General features: G+C 43.4%; 1 protein-coding gene and 1 non-coding gene across 2 annotated transcripts; one reads left to right on the top strand and one right to left on the bottom strand.

The window, feature by feature from the left end:
• Positions 1-1000: 1000 nt before the first annotated feature.
• On the bottom strand, positions 1001-3834 carry CD70 (CD70 molecule). Its single transcript, XM_025861352.2, has 3 exons — positions 3579-3834; positions 2767-2800; positions 1001-1491 (listed from the first exon to the last, which is right to left on the bottom strand). The coding sequence occupies exons 1-3, from the start codon at positions 3744-3746 to the stop codon at positions 1103-1105; spliced, it is 591 nt and encodes a 196-aa protein (XP_025717137.1). The 5' UTR covers positions 3747-3834; the 3' UTR covers positions 1001-1102.
• A 6140-nt stretch (positions 3835-9974) lies between these two features.
• LOC112815477 (U6 spliceosomal RNA) lies at positions 9975-10081 on the top strand. The gene has a single exon (XR_003205990.1). It is a non-coding gene; the product is annotated as a U6 spliceosomal RNA (small nuclear RNA).
• The last annotated feature ends 7500 nt before the right edge of the window (positions 10082-17581 follow it).

The raw sequence follows: 17581 nt of genomic DNA, 5'->3' as shown, positions 1-17581 counted from the left end.
AATTCCCTCTGCACGGAGCTATAGCTGGGAACAGCAGAGACCGCAATACTTGGCCTCACAGAGTCTTCATTCTAGTTGGATGTAGCAGGAAGACAGACAATAAGCAAACTAAGTAAGTGGATCCCTCTAATATGTTCAAAGGTGATAAATACTATATAAATCTGTTAAAAGACAAACTGAGGTAAATAAACATTTTAAGAATTTATTTGAACAAAATCAATTTGAGGGGCGCCTGGGTGGCTCAGTCAGTTAAGCATCTGCCTTCAGCTCAGGTCATGATCCCAGTGTCCTGGGATTGAGCCCTGCATCAGGCTCCCAGCTCTGCGGGGGGCCTGCTTCTCCCTCTCCCTGTACCTGCCGCTCCTCCTGCTTGTGCACGCTCTGTCAGCTAAATAAATAAAATGTTAAAAATAAAATGTTTTAAGGGACACCTGGGTGGCCCAGTCGGTTAAACGTCTGCCTTCAACTCAGGTCATGGTTCCAAGGTCCTGGGATGCAGTCCCACATCAGGCTCCTTGCTCAGAGGGGAGCCTGCTTCTCCCTCTGCCTGCCGCTCCCCCGCTTGTGCTCGCGCGCTCTCTCTCTGTCAAATAAATTAATAAAATCTTTAAAAAAAAAGTTAAAAAAATCAATTTGAATCAGGCAGCTCCGAGCCACCCAGCCCCCTCCATGTGCACCACCCTCCCAGCTCCTCCATGCCTTCACCAATCCCGAAGTTCTCCTAACCCCATCCTCCTGCGTTTTTAAGGACGCTTCATTACACAGGCATCAAGTGATGGGAACTGAAAGTTCCAACCCCCTACTCCTTCGTTGTTTCCCCTGGCAACCTGGCCCCAAATCTCAGGTGACCAGGAGGGCTTTCCAAAAGTCACCTCATTAACATAACAAAAGACACCTTGATCGCTCTCATCACTTAGGGAATTCCAAGGGTTTTCTGGCACTGGAGCCCCGTGCCAGAAATGAAGGCAAAGACCAAATAGATATTTATTATAAAGCATTATATTACAGAGATACACAAAGAAAAAAACATTTTTATTAGAGAAAGGAAGAAAAAAAGAGAGAAAACACACCCTCCCAACGGATCTGGGCCGAGGTGCAATAGTTAGGGGTGCACCCACTGAACCCCAAAAAAGGTCTCATCAGTGTTTGGGGACGGCAGCAGAGGTAGGGTGAGGTTGGTGCAGAGCGTGTCCCCTTGGGCCAACGGTGTCAGGCGCTGGGAGGTGACCACACAGCCTTTGTGGAAGTTGAGGCGCAGCAGGCTGATGCTGTGGGCTGCTGGGGAGCAGATGTCCACTGTCAGGGTGGCCCTGGGGGGCGTGGTGGCCCGCAGGGAGGACGAGCAGTTGGCCAGTGTCACTTGGATGTGCAGCCTATAGATGCCACTGCGCTGGACACGCAGCTGCCCGTTGTCCAGCTCCAGTCCGTGCACGAAGGAGCGGCCCAGGGCTGGGCCTCCCAGCCAGTGCAGCCTGCAGTCCTGCCGCCGTCCTGGAGGCAGAGTGTCAGGGAGGTGGGAAGACGGAGGTTTAGGGAAACCGTGCTATAGCCCAGATGGCCAAAATTCCTCAGTTGAAGCCTAACCCCCAAGGTCACGGTATTGGGTGGGACCTTTGGGAGGGGATGAGATCATGAGGGTGGAGCCCTCTCTCCCCCTGGTCGGCCACGTGAGGACACAGAGCAGAGACGGGTGTTTAGTGTATGTGCTGCAGAAGCGAGCACTGGCCGTCTAGAGACCAGGAAGCAGGTTCTCACTAGACACCGAATCTGCTGGTGCCTTGATACTGGACTTCCACCTTCCAGAAGTGTGAGAAAGAAATGTGCTGTTACAAGCTACCCCCTCTACCGTATTATGTCCCTGCAGCCAGAGAAGTGCCAGAGAAGAAAAAGACGAACAGGGTTTCCCTCCATTACAAAATGGAATGAACACAGCATCTGAACCTCCGGGGAGGAGCTGGAAAGGCCTCATGGTAGGGAGGGTTAGAGGGAGGCGGGGAGGTGAACGGCCTCCCCACAGGCCACCAAACAGCTGGCTCCGTCACCACCTCCACCTCTTTGTTCTAAGGCCACCTTCTCAGGGACGCCCGCTCCTGAGGACCCCCGCTGTCCGTGGCAAAACCGACCCCGGCACGCCCCAATCCCCTCCCCTGCTTAATTTTTCTGTAAAACCTATCAGAGGCGGGTTGTACCCTCCGTGGCATGCTGTGTATTTAGTGGGTCCAGTTTTTACTGTCTGAGCCTATGGGTACTAGGGAAGCAGAGTTCTCTTCTCCTTTGGGGCACCTAGAACAGTGCCGGGCTCACAGCAGCTGCTCAGTTAAGGTCTGTGGGGTGAATGAAGGAATCTGGTGCCCGAAGACCGTGATGGGCGGTGTTTTAGTTCCCTGAGGCAGAAGATAAAGTGTGAAGGACTGAGAAAGTAAGGTAGTAGAGAGCCAGAAGCACACTGCCCCACCTTGCCTCTCTCTCCCTCTCTCTTTAAGTAAGGTCGTAGAGAGCCAGAGGCACACTGCCCCACCTTGCCTCTCTCTCCCTCTCTCTTTAAGTAAGGTAGTAGAGAGCCAGAAGCACACTGCCCCACCTTGTCTCTCTCTCCCTCTCTCTTTAAGTAAGGTCGTAGAGAGCCAGAAGCATACTGCCCCACCTTGCCTCTCTCTCCCTCTCTCTTTCTCTCCCTTTCTCTTGTTCTTTCTCTTTCTGTCTATCTCGATTTCTCTTTCTCTCTCCCTCTCTCTTTCTGCCTCCTACACAAGCACGAGGGGTTACCTGTGTGGTTCAGCTGGAGCTCAGCCATGTCCCACTGGAAGAAAAGAAGAGAAAACCGGTGGGCACATAAGCATGAAGGTTTTAAGTTCCCCCTAAACGAAGACCTCTCTTTTCTCTGCTCGTCCTCCTACCCACTTCTCAACCCCTTGGACTGAATTGTGACTTTTTTAAAAAAGATCTTTTAAAGAGGAAGTAGGTTTGAACTAAATTACCCACACCTGCTCTCTCCGCTGCAAGGCGCCCCGCCCCGCCTGCGCAGCCCCCAAAGGGGGGTCCCTGTGGTGGGTTTCTAGAAGAGCGGTGTGGGTCCCCCTGCCCTCAGAGGCACCGAACCCACCCTCTCCCAGCTTTGTGAAGCCCCCAGCAGCCTCTGAGTCAGCCTGCTGGGGGAACACCAAAGACGAGTCATTTTCCATGCCCACATCAGAAGCCCCTTTCTCAGCAGCAACCTCCCCACCCGGGATCCCCACCCGGGATTTACCTCCTGGGTTCAACCGACATTCCCTACGCCCCAGCCCAGACATCCAGGGCAGCCATGCCCTATCTGCCTGCTCGGGCTCTGTCTCTGGCCCTATTCTTCCCCCACCAGATCTTCCTGGATGATTTTTCTCCAGCTCATTCTATTTTTTTCTTTTTTTCTTTTTTTTTGGTGGTGGTCTTCTGTCAGTCTGCGCCCGGCTCTGCCTCGATCCCATTCTCTTCTCGGTAGTTCATCTCCCCTCCGCGCCCCCACAAGGCACCACCCGGAGGTCCCCAGGCTCCCGGAGCAGGTGGCAGGTTGGCATCTCTCTCCTCCTTCCTTTTCAACTTACCCCAGGTGACTCGAGCTGCCGCGGCTGCGCGAGGCGCTGGGTGCAGAGGAAAATCACAACTACCACAGCGCCCGCCAGAGCGACCTTCTGGATGGACGCCCAGGGCAGGCGGGGCACCGGGCAGCCAGAACCCTCCTCGGCCATCATGGCCCTCAGCCGGCGCTGCATCAGCCCTGCCTCTGCTGGCAGGCGCGGGGCGAGCCACGGAGCCAGGAGAACAGGAAACGTCAGCCCTCGCTCAGCTCGGAGGCCTCCGCCTGCCCAAACCTGCCTGGGACCCGCCCCACCCCACTCTGGGGATGTCCGGCAAAGGGGAGGGATTTGAGCTGTTCACCGAGCAGGGAAATCCCCTCCAGCTTCTGCCCATCCCCAGCTCCCAGCGGGGTAGTGGGCCAGGGATCGAACTGCTGCATTGGGCCCCTCAATCTTCCTGTTTGGCTCCTTACCCTCACCTTCCTGGAGGTGTTCATGCATTCATTCATTCATTCAACAAACCTTCACTGAGCATCCCCTATGGACCAGATGCTGCGCTGGGCTTTAGGGGTACAGCAAGCAGACAGGGATGGCAGGGAGGCTCCCCAAATATCCTTGTGCTTCTCTCCACTTTCCCAGCCTCCCTGGGACGTTGTGGGGCCACGTGACTGACCTGCCCAAGAGAAGAAGCAGATGGCCGGTCACTTTGTTGGCCTGCTCTTATAAACCCCCCACAGCACCCTTCAACTTTCTCTTCCTCTCAGAGGCCCCCTTTTCCTGATGGCCGCAGTGGGTTGAATAGTGTCCCCCCCTCCCCCCGCCCAGATTCATGTCTGCCTAGAACCTCAGTTGGTTCGTGACCTCACTCGGGAACTGGGTCTTCGTGGTTGTAATTAGATGAGGTCATACTGGATTCCAGTCCTAGATCCAACGAATGGCATTTTGCAAGGAAAGGAGAGGACACACAGAGACGCAGAGGGAAGGTGGCCATGTGAAGATGGAGGTGGACATCAGAGGGATTCATCTACAAGCCAAGAAATGCCAAGGATTGCTCGGAACACCAGAAACCGGGAAGAGGCAAGGAAGGGTTCTTTTTTTTTTTTTTTTTTAAAGATTTTAAAATTTATTTTATGAGAGAGAGAGTGCACAAGCAGGGGGAGCTGCAGAGGGAGAGGGAGAAGCAGATTCCCCGCTGAGCTCGGAGCCCGAAGCGATGCAGGGCTCCATCCCAGATCCCAAGACACTGGGATAAGGACCTGAGCCGAAGGCAGACGCTTCGTCGACTGAGCCACCCGGGTGCCTCTGGAAGGATTCTTTCCTAAAGCCTTCGGAGGGAGCGAGGCCCTGTGGACACCTTGATTTCAGACATCTGGTCTCTAGAACCGTGACAGAATAAATTTCTGTTGTTTTAAGCCTCCCCATTTGCGGTGCCACAGAATCTACTAACAAAGGCATGGCTGGCTACAGGGTGTAGAGAGATCACCTGGGCTGGTGGGATTGTGCCGAGGGCTGTCAGTATTAGTGAGATACTTATCTAAGCCTGCGCTGGCGCGGCAGGAGAGCTGCTATCCACGCAATTCACAAGTGCACGTGGCTCTGTTCTAGGAAGCTTTACCTGTAGGCACCGGAATTTGAACATTTCCTTCCAAAGTGAGGAGTCACGGAGACCTGACCTGGAGGATGGATACGGGGGCGGGATAGATTTCAGAGCTTGAGCCAACCACGTTGGCTGATGGGGAGATGGGAGAGGGGGAAGGGGAAAGAAAGAAGGTAGTCAAACACGTTCAGCATCCTTGGGATGCGGGTGATCGGCATTTGCACCGTGGGACCACCAACTACTGAAGAAATTTCCTTTCCTAAAGCCCTAGGATTATGTCTGTGGGTTCAGCTGGTGGCAACCCCCAAGGGCTCCCCAACCTCAAGCTCTCCTGAAAGCGGTGGCATGATCCTAGGAAATTCTCCCATCCTTCTTTCTTATTGTATGACACCCCCGCCGGGTTCTAAAGTCTGGCCCCAGCCATTAACCCAATCTCCAGAACCTCCAGTCCCCATTGTGTCATGTTCCCCACAACGGACTTTTTTTTTTTTTTTTAAGATTTTATTTAATTATTTGACAGAGAGAGCGAGCAAGAGAGCGCAAGCAGAGGGAGCGGCAGAGGGAAAGGGAGAAGCAGGCTTCCCGAGGAGCAGGGAGCCCGATGCAGGGCTTGATACCAGGACCCTGATATCATGACCTGAGCCAAAGGCAGATGCTTAACGACTGAACCACCCAGGCGCCCCTCCCACAACGGACTTTTGATGGTTTCCTGCAATCCGACTGGTGTCCCTTCCCGATCGATCTCCATATAGCCACGGTAGAACTAATTGCTACAGCGGGTGGTCAGGTACGAGGAATCTGCAGTCCCCCATCACACCTGGATTCCAGTCTCCAGAAGGTCACATTTTAGCTTTGAGGTTTTGGGAAACTCGTGCCATCATCAGCTTTTAAGGTCAATATTCCCATCCATCACGTGGGCTGTGATGAGGTTCAAAGGAAAGGTATGTGTGTAAGGCCATAGAATGGTGCAAGCACACACACAGCAAGTGCTCAATAAAGGCCCACCTGCAATTTTGTTATTTTCACCCACAAAATACTCATTAGAAGAACGCACAAGGGTACGAACGGACAAGGACAATTCACGAAGAAAGGAATTCGAGGGACTTATAAACACAGAAAAAGGGTGTCAACCTCTCTGGGCAATAAATTGCAAATTACATCAATCAGCGGTTGATGTAAGCTTTTCTTAAGAAAAGCTTAAGAGATGGCCAAACCCATAGTAAATTCCAGCTGGATCAAAGATTTAAGTGTAAAAAGGAAAAAAAAGAAACCAGAAAAACACCGAAAGTGTGGTGATTTCATAAAGATTCATCCTGGTGCAGTGATGTGTTAAGCACGTTTAAAATACCTAAGAAGATATAAAAGAGAGTGCTGAAATGTTTCACATATAAATGAGTAATCGCACCATTAAAAATAGCAATTTAAAGGAATACCCCCACAACACACAGGCAAGATGAGAAAAAGAGTGAAAAAGGAAAGGTTGATCATTGATGATGACTGCCTTTAAGGTATGAAATATAAGTGAAATCTTTTAAGAAATGACCAATATTCTCTAGAAACACGAAACAGAAAAAACAGTCGGCGTATAAAAAGAAACACACATGCGCCTGAAATAGCATCGTATGATACGCTGTCTTTTCATAATAAAAGAATTTGGACGTTAAAAGGCCGTGGAATACACATTTTCATTTTCACCTATGAATTGGTAAAAGATCAAAGCGCTGGGTGATTTGCTGCGTTGCTGGCCTGTGGCTGAGAAGCAACCTCACCCCTGGAAGAGGGGATGTGAAATGGATCCAACCTTTTGCAAGGGTGGGTGCGGCAAAATGCACCGTCCCTTTCTACCAGCCCTGTACTTCAAGGATTTTATTTTATTGGCACACTCACACATCACAAACGCAGGTGTTCACACATCAATTCGATGTGGTGGGATTTGTAGTAACAAAAGAAAACAAAACCAACCCAAACACCCAGTCGTTATTGAGGGCTTATGCCTGTGCTAAGTAGGGGTCATTTTTAAAATACTTCTCACAGTCCTGCAAAGCATGTCGTGCAGTGACTTTTATCTTCCATAGCAGATCCACCTAGCAGAGAAGTTGGCAGAGGGGCTGTGCCTGAGTTTGATCACACATTTGCATCACATGCCTGGGATTCCCCCCCCCACACACACTGCTCTGAAATTACTGGACTGGGACATTAGGGGGGCTCCATCAATCGATCCCTCCCCAGTTCCGCTGGGTGGTGTGGGATGTTTGAGGAAGTTCTGAAATCAGAGCTTCCCCTACCTTAAGCAAGAGTCTGGCTCCCTCCCCTTGCCAGCTAACTTTCTCCGTCCCTTATTACTCCCCTTCGGACAGCCACAGCCGCAGGGGAGGGAAAGGAGGAGAGGCGCCCCCCCACCCCGGGGGTGGGGGCAATCTGGATGCCGGGAAGTCTGATCACTTTCCTCCTGAGCTTCGTCTTTCCCAGAATTGCAGATAGTTGCACTCATTCCGTAGGTAGACTTTTCAGATTGCTCCTTTCGCTCAGTAATATGCCTTTATGTTTCCTCCTCCGCATCTTTTCGGGGTGGAGAGCTCATTTGTTTTTAGTGCTGAATAATATCCCATTGTCTGGATGTCCCGCAGTTTGTCCATTCACGTACTGAACACTTGCTTCCAGATTTGGGCAATTATGAATAAAACTGCGTGCGGGTTTCTGTGCGGGTGTAAGTTTTTCACCTCCTTTGGGTAAATGCCAGGGAGTGTGATTGCAGACTTATATAGTAAGAGTATGTTTAGCTTTGCGAGAAACTGCCAAACTGCCCTCCAAAATGATCCCAGCCTTCTTAATATGGTGGCTAGATCCTAAGAAGGCAAAACTGGAAGCTGCTGGTTGCAGGACCTCAGCCTGGAAGTGGCCCGGTGTCACTCCACCGTATTCTTTGGGTGAAAGCAAATCCGAAGATCAACCCAGATTCGAGGAAATGAGAAGTAGACTGACTCCATGACTTGCTGGGAGAAGTGACACGTATCTGCAGAGATGGGGGGAATGGCTGGGGATCATTTCTGCAGGCAGCCTACCAGAAAGCCAAAGCTCAAGCCTGAGAAACAGGAACTAATGTGGTTTTTAAATATTTCTATTTTTTCCCCCGGCTTTATTGAGGTATGATTGACAAATAAAGATTGTATGCATTTGAGGTTGTACAATGTGATTTTTTTTAACACGGATGATTTAATATATGTTTGCACTGTGAAATGATCACAGCCATCAAGTTAATGAACATGTCCATCACCTCACAGTTACTATCTTGTTGGATTTTTGTGGTGAGAACACTCAAGATCTATCCCCTTAGCAATTTTTTTTTAAAGATTGTATTTATTTGAGGGAGAGAGAGAGAGAGAGAGAGAGAGAGCACAGAAGGAGAGGGAGAAGCAGGCTCCCCGCTGAGCAGAGAGCCTGACGCGGGGCTCAGTCCCAGGGAGGATCTGAGATCCGGACCTAAGCTGAAGGCAGATGCTTAACCGCTTAACCCACTGAGGCACCCAGGTGTCCCCCTTAGCAAATTTTAAGTATACAACACAGAGCTACTCATTATTTCCATCATTCTGCACACTAAATCCCCCAGAACTTACTTGGCAGCCACTGGTACACTTTTTAATTATATGAGTGGGGACTTTTTAAATTCCACACATAAGTGAGACCATACAGTGATTGTCTTTCTGCATCAGGCTTATTTCACTTAGCATAACGTCCTCTGGGTTCATCCACCTTGCCCTGAGAAACGAATGTGGTTTTAACTAACAACTTGACCAAGTCTCATGTTCAGTGTTCTGGGTCTGTGAAAAGCTAGACTGCCTACCCCCAGGTTCCTTGAAAAATGTGAACAGGTGACTACACCATATGTGTGATCAAGATATGATCAGCAGCAGACCTGTGATGTGGGAGGGGCACCCTCTTGCATTGAAGATCGTTTTCAGTAGCAAGGAAATGGAAAGTTGACCAACAGTGTTTACTTTTGTTCAGAAAAGTACTTTCCTCTGAAAATAAGATATTTGGAACCGAATGTTTGCTGGCATGGTTTAGCTGCTTAGCGAAGCCATCTTTACTGGATCCAGGCTCTGCCTTTTCATCTTTGCCACCATCAGTGTTAAGGTTTATTTTTAATGGAGGTATAATTTCTACCCAATAAAATTCATCCATTTCAAGTGCATAGTGTGCTGAGTTTTATCAAATGCATAAGGTCATATAATAATACCATGGTCGAGATCTAGAACATTTCTGTTGCCCTAGAAAGTTACCCTGTGACCCTTCTATAGTTGCTCTTCCCAATCTATCCCTAGGCAACCAACCTACTTTCTGCCACTCTGGTTTTGCTTTTTCTACAATTTCATATAAATGGAATCATGTAGTATGTAATCTTTTTGTGCTTGGCATATTCCTCTTAGCATAATGTTTTTGATTCATTCATAATGTTATGTGTGTCAATATTCTGTGCCCATTTATTGCTGAGTAGTATTCCATTTATTTGTGCATTCATCAGCTGATGGGCATTTCTGTTGTTTTCAGTTTGGGACTATGATGGATAACAATGCTACGAGCATTGTGTGTGGGTCTTTATGTGGGCATGTTATCATTTCTCTTGGGCAAATTCATAGGAGTGGGACTGCAGGTCGTATGCTAGGAGTATGTTCAACTTCATAAGGAATCGCCGACCGTTTCCCCAGGTGGCCATCCCATGTTGAGTTCCAATGGCTCCATATCCTCAACAATACTTGGTCTGGGTAGTCATGTTAGTTTAAGCCATTCTAGCGATAATGTGCTGTCATTTAAATTTATACTTCCCTGTGCTTGCTTTGGCAGCACATATACTAAAATTGGAATGGTACAGAGAAGATTAGCGTGTCCCCTGCACAGGGATGACACACAAATTTGCAAAGCATTCCATATTTATGAATAAATAAATAGACAAATAAATGAATGTGATGACTAGTGATATTAAGCATCTTTTTTTAACATTCACAATAGAAGTTTATTACATATCAAACATTTTAATGTCCTTAATGTAAAAGGCAAATACCAATCTAAAAATATAAACAAAAGTCTTGGAAAGTTTATTTCATACAAATGACAAAGAATATATTAAAAATTAAGATAGAATAGAAGTAAAATACTGTTAGGCGTATCAAACTGGCAAATGTAAAGAATAATGGTAATACCCATTTTAAGGATTGGGCTTCTTGAAAATTCTTAGCACAACTTTTCCATTTGACAATTTGGAAATGAATATCAAAAGTCTCAATAATATTTTATGAAGCAGTGGTAGATCTAGAAATGTATACTAAGGAAATGGTTAAAGTATTATCAAAATATTTAAATACAAAAGTAGTCCCCAAAGATTTTTTTTAATTATACAATTTTCAATTACTTGAAAGTACAAAAATTGTTGATCAGTTAAATAAACTATTTCTCGCCATGAAATACTATGCAAGTATTACAAATGATATCGTAGAAGTTTATTTTGCTATACAAATACTTGATTACAATGTGGTCTTAAAAAGAATAAATATATTAAGATTTTATTTTATGCTAATCTGCATAATATTGGCATAGTATCTACATCTACATAGTATCTCTACATGTGAGAGTGATTATTTCTTGGTGGTAGGATCATAGTTTTTGTTTTCTTCTTTCTATGTGGCTGTATTTGATTTGGGTTTTTCTAAAATATAAATCATTCATTCTTTTCCTCATTGATTTTACATGTTCTAACATATGCCAAATTCTTACCCTTATATTTCTTATCTATTTCTGAGCAAATAATATCAGGTAAAGAAAGTCTTCCTTCATTATTTTTTATTTTAAAAATATTTCTGAATGGTGTCCAGTTCTTATTCTTCCAGATAACTTTATGGTTACTTCACAAAGTTTTTAAAAAAATTTTTGTTTAAATTCAATTAACATCTAATGTCTTATTGGTTTCAGAGGTAGAGGTCAGTGATTCATCAGTCTTATATAATAGCCAGTGTTGAATATCTTTTCATATGTTCATTTGCCATCTATATATCTTCTCTTGGACATAGCTATCCAAATTTTTGACAATTTTCTCTTTCTTTCTCTTTCTTTCTTTCTTTCTTTCTTTCTTTCTTTCTTTCTTTCTTTCTTTCTTTCTTTCTTTCTTTCTTTCTTCCTTTCTTGCTTTCTTTCTTTCTTCCTTTCTTGCTTTCCTTCCTTCCTTCCTGACTTCCTTCCTTCTTTCTTTGCTGAGGTTTTATCTTCTAATTTTTGAGATGTACGAATTCTTGATATATTCTGGGTACAAATTCCTTTTTAGATGCATGGCATAAGACATGTAAATATTTACTCCTGTGATTTTTAAAAAAAATTTTCTTAATTGTATACTTAGAGGAGTAAATGTTTTTATTTATTTATTTAAGATTTTATTTATTTATTTGATAGAGAGAGAGTGCGCATGAGCACAAGCAAGGGGAGCAGGGAGGGAGAGGGAGAAGCAGGCTCTGGGCTGAGCAGAGAGCCTGATGGACCCTGGGATCATGACCGGAGCAGAAGGCAGGTGCCTGACCCACTGAGCCACCGGGTGTCCCAAGCAAATGTTTTTAATTACTTACTTAATTTTTTAGAAAGAGAGAGAGCAAGCACCTGAGTGGGAGTGGGGGGAGGGGCAGAGGGAGAGGGAGAGAGAGAATTGTAAGTAGGCTCTAGGCCAGTGTGGAGCCCAACACAGGGCTCCATCTCACGACCCTGAAATCATGACCTGAGCCAAAAACCAAGAGTCAGACGCTTAGCTGACTGAGCCACCCTGGTGCCCCTAATATTTTTAATTTTTGTATGGTCCACTGGATTCCTCTTTCATGGTTCATGCTTTTAGTGTTACTAAGTGTTCTCTACTTAATCCCTCATTTGTTTACTTCTTCTCAGGGCCAAGGAATAGAAAGCAAGGAGTCCCTCTGAGTCAGGGCATGCCTGATGGATCTAGTCTTAGGGAGCATTCAATCAATAACTTGATTGATATCTATTTGATAATTATTTAATGAGCACTTACTCTGTGCCAGACACTCTTAGAGGCACTGGGGATACAATGGTAAAGAAAACCAACTTTCTGCTCTATGGAATTTATGTTCCAGTGGGTGATAAACAAGGAGCATCAGGTGCTCTGGGGGCCTCCAACCAGATCCTCTTTGCTAGGCCATGACACCCAACCTCCAGCTGTTGTGGGGTGTTGGCTGCTCATGACTCATTCTTGTATTCTATTTCTCGAACAGAGTGATCTTGTCTGACAGATGTTACTTTGCTTGAGGATGCTATGGAAGTTGTTATCACCCCACGCTGGGAGTAGCCTTGGCCAATGACTGAATGATTTAGGGATATAACAGCCCACACTTCTTGTGTCTCTGGGCAGGAAAGTTTTTGTGATGCTGGTCATGCTCCAGAGCTCCGTATGAGATCAAGTGGAGGCAGGTTCTCTTCTCTTGCAATCACATCGACATGGCTAGCTTCTTCTCCTGCCCTATTCTTCATCCTTCACTCTTCTACAGGTTTCTTCTGAGAGACCTCCTTCAGTAAACCACACACACAAATGGTTTTAGGAAACCCAACCTAAAATGTTGGATGTCAAAAAGAGTCCTGGGGAAGGACTCTGAAAGAGATTTTGGAATAGGGTCCCTCATAGGTCAGATGTCAGTGAGAACCCCAACCTTGGTGATACAGGGATTGTTGAGCACCCCGTCCCCAAGCCTAAGGCAGTGTGTTAATACTTTCTTTAGTGATGAACTGGGATGGGATACAGGAGGAAGGAGATGCACTCGTTTGTGCCATATCCCTGGTGTTTGAGAATTAGGGTGAAAAATAACTAAAAAGACTGTGGAATTGAGTGGTTACTGCTGAGCAATACAGGTGTTTTGAAGAGAGAGAAGAACTGGCTCATATATTAATAACCAATTCAGTGTGTAGTGCAAGAGTCTGGGCGCTCCCTTGGCAACATCTACAAAGGTCCTCGCCTGCAGCGAAGGTCAGGCAGAGGTGGGCACCAGACTCACAACATAATGGTAAGGGTTGCAGAATTTCAGTGAAGGTTGTTTTTGCTATTGAAGCAAGTTTCCAACATCAAAGTTGGGGTCCTAATGGGGAATGAGTAGTAATGCAAGTCCCCTGGCAGGTGCAGTTGAAAACTTTGAGCCTCCACCTTCCCTTGAGCCTGAGTAAAGGAGAAAACTGAGGAAAACTGAGTTTTCCCAAAATACAGACATACACACATGTAAAGAAAGCCAGAGATTGGCGGGAGGCACCTAAAAGTTAAAAGACACTGAAGATTGCCACCAGAAGCTGGAAGAAACTAGGCAAGCTCTTTCCCTACAGTCTTCACAGGGAGTATGGCCCTGCTGACACTTAGGTATTGGACTTCTGGCGTCTATAACTGTGAGACAATAAATCTCCATTGTTTTAAGCCACCGAATTTGTGGTGTTTTGTTATGGTGGCCCTAGGAAACAATATAGTGAAGAACGGTGGAAAAGGCATATTAACAGCACAATTGGTAGTAGCTATAAACGTGTGAATTTCCATAGCTCCAAGGCAGGATTCAATGACCATAATTAGTTTCTCCATAATCAGCAGAATTTCATGTTACCTGTCTTAAACCTAAAGGTTTCAGCTAATGAACCGATCATTAATATTTTACTTCTCTGATATCACTTCATGACCTGTGTTTGGATCTTCAGTGTCACATACACCTTTGTTTTTCTGAATGAATACCAAACCTCTCCCTCCCCCCCAAAATTCATGTTTCAATCTTTTTCAAATGTAATAGGCTTTGAAGCTGACCTGCCAGTATAAGGCTCACCTCTTCCTATGGGCCGCAAAGCAAATCTGAGAAAGAATGTTGAGGGGGAATATTGAGTCTTTGGGGATAAACAACCTCTAGTTTTGGTTAAAAAAAACTGAGGTGTGAGGTTCCCAGATTCCTAGTGGGAGGGCAGCCTCCTCCCTTCTTCCTGCAGTGCACTGTGGCTCTTACAGATGACACATTCTTGTTTCAAAGTTTTGAGTCTGCAGTCTTTTGTTTTTTCTTGCCTCATTGCTCTGGCTGGAACTTCCAGTACTATGTTTAATAGAACAGGCAGAAGTAGGCATCCTTGTCTTATTCCTGGTCTTTCATGTTCAAGTATGATATTAGCTGTGGGTTTCTCATAGGTAGTCTTTATTACATTAAGGAAGTTCTTGTAGTCCTTGTTTATTGAATGTTTTTGTCATGACAGGGTGCTGGATTTTGTCAAAAGCTTTTTTGGCATCACTTGGAATGATAATGTGTTTTCCCCCTTCATTTTATCAATTTGGTATATTACATGGATTGATTTTTGCATGTTGAACCATTCTTGCATTCTGGAAATAAATCCCATTTGGTCATGGGTATATAATCCTTTTAACATGCTGCCAGCTTTGGTTTGCTAGTATTTTGTTGTGAATTTTTACATCTATATTCATAAGGGATATTGTTCTGTAGTTCTCTTTTCTTGTGATGCCATTGTTTGGTTTGGTAGCAAGGTAAGGCTGTTCTCAGAAGTATTTTCTCCTTTTCAAATTTTTTTTGGAGGAATTTGAGAGAGATTAGTGCTTACTCTTCATTAAATGTTTGGTAGAATTCACCATTGAAATCATCTAGTTCTGGGCTTTTCTTTGTTGGTAGGTTTATGATTAGTGGTTTAACCTCCTTAGTTGTTACAGTTCTACTCAGATGTTCTTTTTCATCTTGAGTCAATTTTGGCGGGTTATATATTTCTAAAAATCTATGCATTTAATCTAGGTTATCTAATTTGTTAGTGTAGAATTTTTCATAGTGTTCCCTTACAATACTTTTTATTTTTGTAGATTCAGTAGTAATGCCCCCGCATTCATTTTTAATTTTGGAAATTTGAGTTTCTCTTCTGTCTCTGTCTCTCTCTCTTTCCCATCAATCTAGCTAAATGTCAATTTTGCTGACTTTTTCAAATAATAAATTTTTGGTTTTATTGATTCTCTCTGTTGTTTTTCTATTCTCTATTTTATTTATGTCTGCCCTAACCTTTATTTTGCCCTTTATTCTGTGGTTCTCATTGTAACTTGACATTCCTTTTCTAGTTCTTCAAGGTATGCAGTGAAGTTATTGATTTGAGATCTTTTTTTAAATATATGCATTTACATCTATAAATTTCCCTCTTAATACTGCTTTTGCTGCATCTTATTCATTCTAGTATGTTGTGTTTAATTAAAACATTCATTTATTAATTCATTCATTTTAAGATATTTTCTAACTTCTCTTATGATTTCTTCTTTGACACATTAGTTGTTTAAAATTGTGCTGCTTGATTTCTACATATTTGTGAAATTTCCAGTTTTCCTTCTGTTATTCATTTCTGGTTTTACTCCCTTGTGATTAGAAAAAATGCTGTATATGGATTCAATCTTTAAAAATGTATTAAGACTTCTTTTGTGGCACAACATATGGTCTATCCTGAATAATGTTGAATGCACTTGAGAAGGATATGTATTCTGCTAGTGTTAAACCAAGTGCTCTGTATATCTGTGAGGTCCAATTGGTTTATTGTGTTGTTCAAATCTTCTGTTTCCTTATTGATCTATCTGATTGTTATAGTCATTATTGAGAGTATTAAAGTCTACTTTAATACTTTACTTTATTTACTTTAATTAAATACAATATTTAATACAATATTGACTGTATTAAAGTCTACAACTGTTATTGTCAAACTGTCTAGTCTTGCTTCAGTTCTTTCAATATTTGCTTCCTATATTTGGGGGCTCTTGTGTTAGGTGCATATATGTTTATTATTGTTATATCTTTTTGCTGGTTTGAACCTCTATCGATATATAACGTCCTTCTTTGTGTCTTGTCATCTTTTTGATTTAAGGTCTATTTTGTTTGACAATAATATAGCCTCTCAGCTCTCCTTTGGAACATTTTGGATGGAATATCTTTTCCCGTCATTTTACTTTCAACCTTTGTGTGTCTTTGCGTGTAGAGTGAGTCTCTTGTGGACAGATGGAACATGTTTTTTTGTTTGTTTTTGCTTTTGTTTTCCTTTTTTCGCCAATGTGCCTATCTCTTCCTTTTAATAGGGAAGCTTAACCCATTTACATTTAAAGCATTTACTGATAAGAAAGGATTTCCTTCTGTAATTTGGCTATTTGTTACATGTTTTGTTCCTCATTTCCTCCATTACAGACTTTTTTGATTTTTAGTTGATTTTTCATAATGTACTAATTTGATTTCCCTTATTTTTCCTCTTTCTTTCCTTCTTTTCCTTCTTTTTCTTAAAAATTTTCTTAAAAATTTTATTCTCTTAGTGGTTATCTTGGGGACTACAATTAACATTTTAACCTCATAGCAACCTAGTTTTAATAATACCAACTTATTTTCAATAGTATAAAAACATTTTGCTCCTATACATCTCTGTCCCTCCTTTATATTGTTATTGTCACAGATTGAAGTTTTTTTGAAGATTTTATTTATTTATTTGTGTGTGTGTGAGAGAGAGAGCACAAGCAGGGGGAGCAGCAGGCAGAGGGAGAAGCAGGCTTCCCACTGAGCAGAGAGCCCAATGTGGGACTCGATCCCAAGACCCTGGGATCGTGACCTGAGCTGAAGACAGAGGCTTAACCGACTGAGCCATCCAGGCGCCCCACAGATTGCGTTTTTATTCATTGTGTTCCCTTTAACATACGGTATTGTTTTGTGCATTTGCCTTTGAAATGAAAGGTTGGTTTAACATTAAAAATCAATTATTATAATTCATTACATGAGCATAATAAAGGAAAAAATAACATCTCCAAAGACACAGAGGGAGCATTTAATAAATTCAACATCCTTTAATGATAAAAACTTACAGCAATCTAGAAATAGAGTATTCTCCATCTGCTAAAGAATATCAACAAAATATCTAAAATGACAACATAGTTAAGGGTAGGCAATTAAAATTGGAATTGCTATCATTACTTCTTATTAATACCGCACTGAAATCTTAGCCAGTACAATAAAACAAAAGCAAGAAGCAAAAGGATTGAAAAAGAAGAAATAGAAGTCATTACTTACAGATCACATTATTATGTAGGTAGAAAACAAAAAGAAACTCTATATAGATTTAATAAAATTATTTAGCAAGGTTACTGGTTATAAAATCAAAATAGAAAAATAAGTGGTGTTTCTATGTATCAACATGTCTAGAAAAAGACATTTGAAAATTATGCTATTTATAAGGGCATCAAAAAACATAAAATACTTGTGACTAATCTAAGTAAAGTACTGTAAGAATTCTACACACAAAACTATAAGACATTATTGAGGAAATTAAGTAAAATCTAAATAAAAAGAAGGATATATTGTGGTCATGGACTGGAAGACAATATTGTGAAAACATTAATTCTACACCAACATCTATTGATCTA

Source organism: Callorhinus ursinus, unplaced genomic scaffold (assembly GCF_003265705.2).
Source record: "Callorhinus ursinus isolate GAN/ISIS: 27379988/994484 unplaced genomic scaffold, GSC_fseal_2.0 scaffold77, whole genome shotgun sequence".
NCBI classification, from domain to species: domain Eukaryota; kingdom Metazoa; phylum Chordata; class Mammalia; order Carnivora; family Otariidae; genus Callorhinus; species Callorhinus ursinus.
The sequence above is the reverse complement of the archived record's forward strand: the minus strand, read 5'-3'. Positions and strand labels throughout refer to the sequence as shown.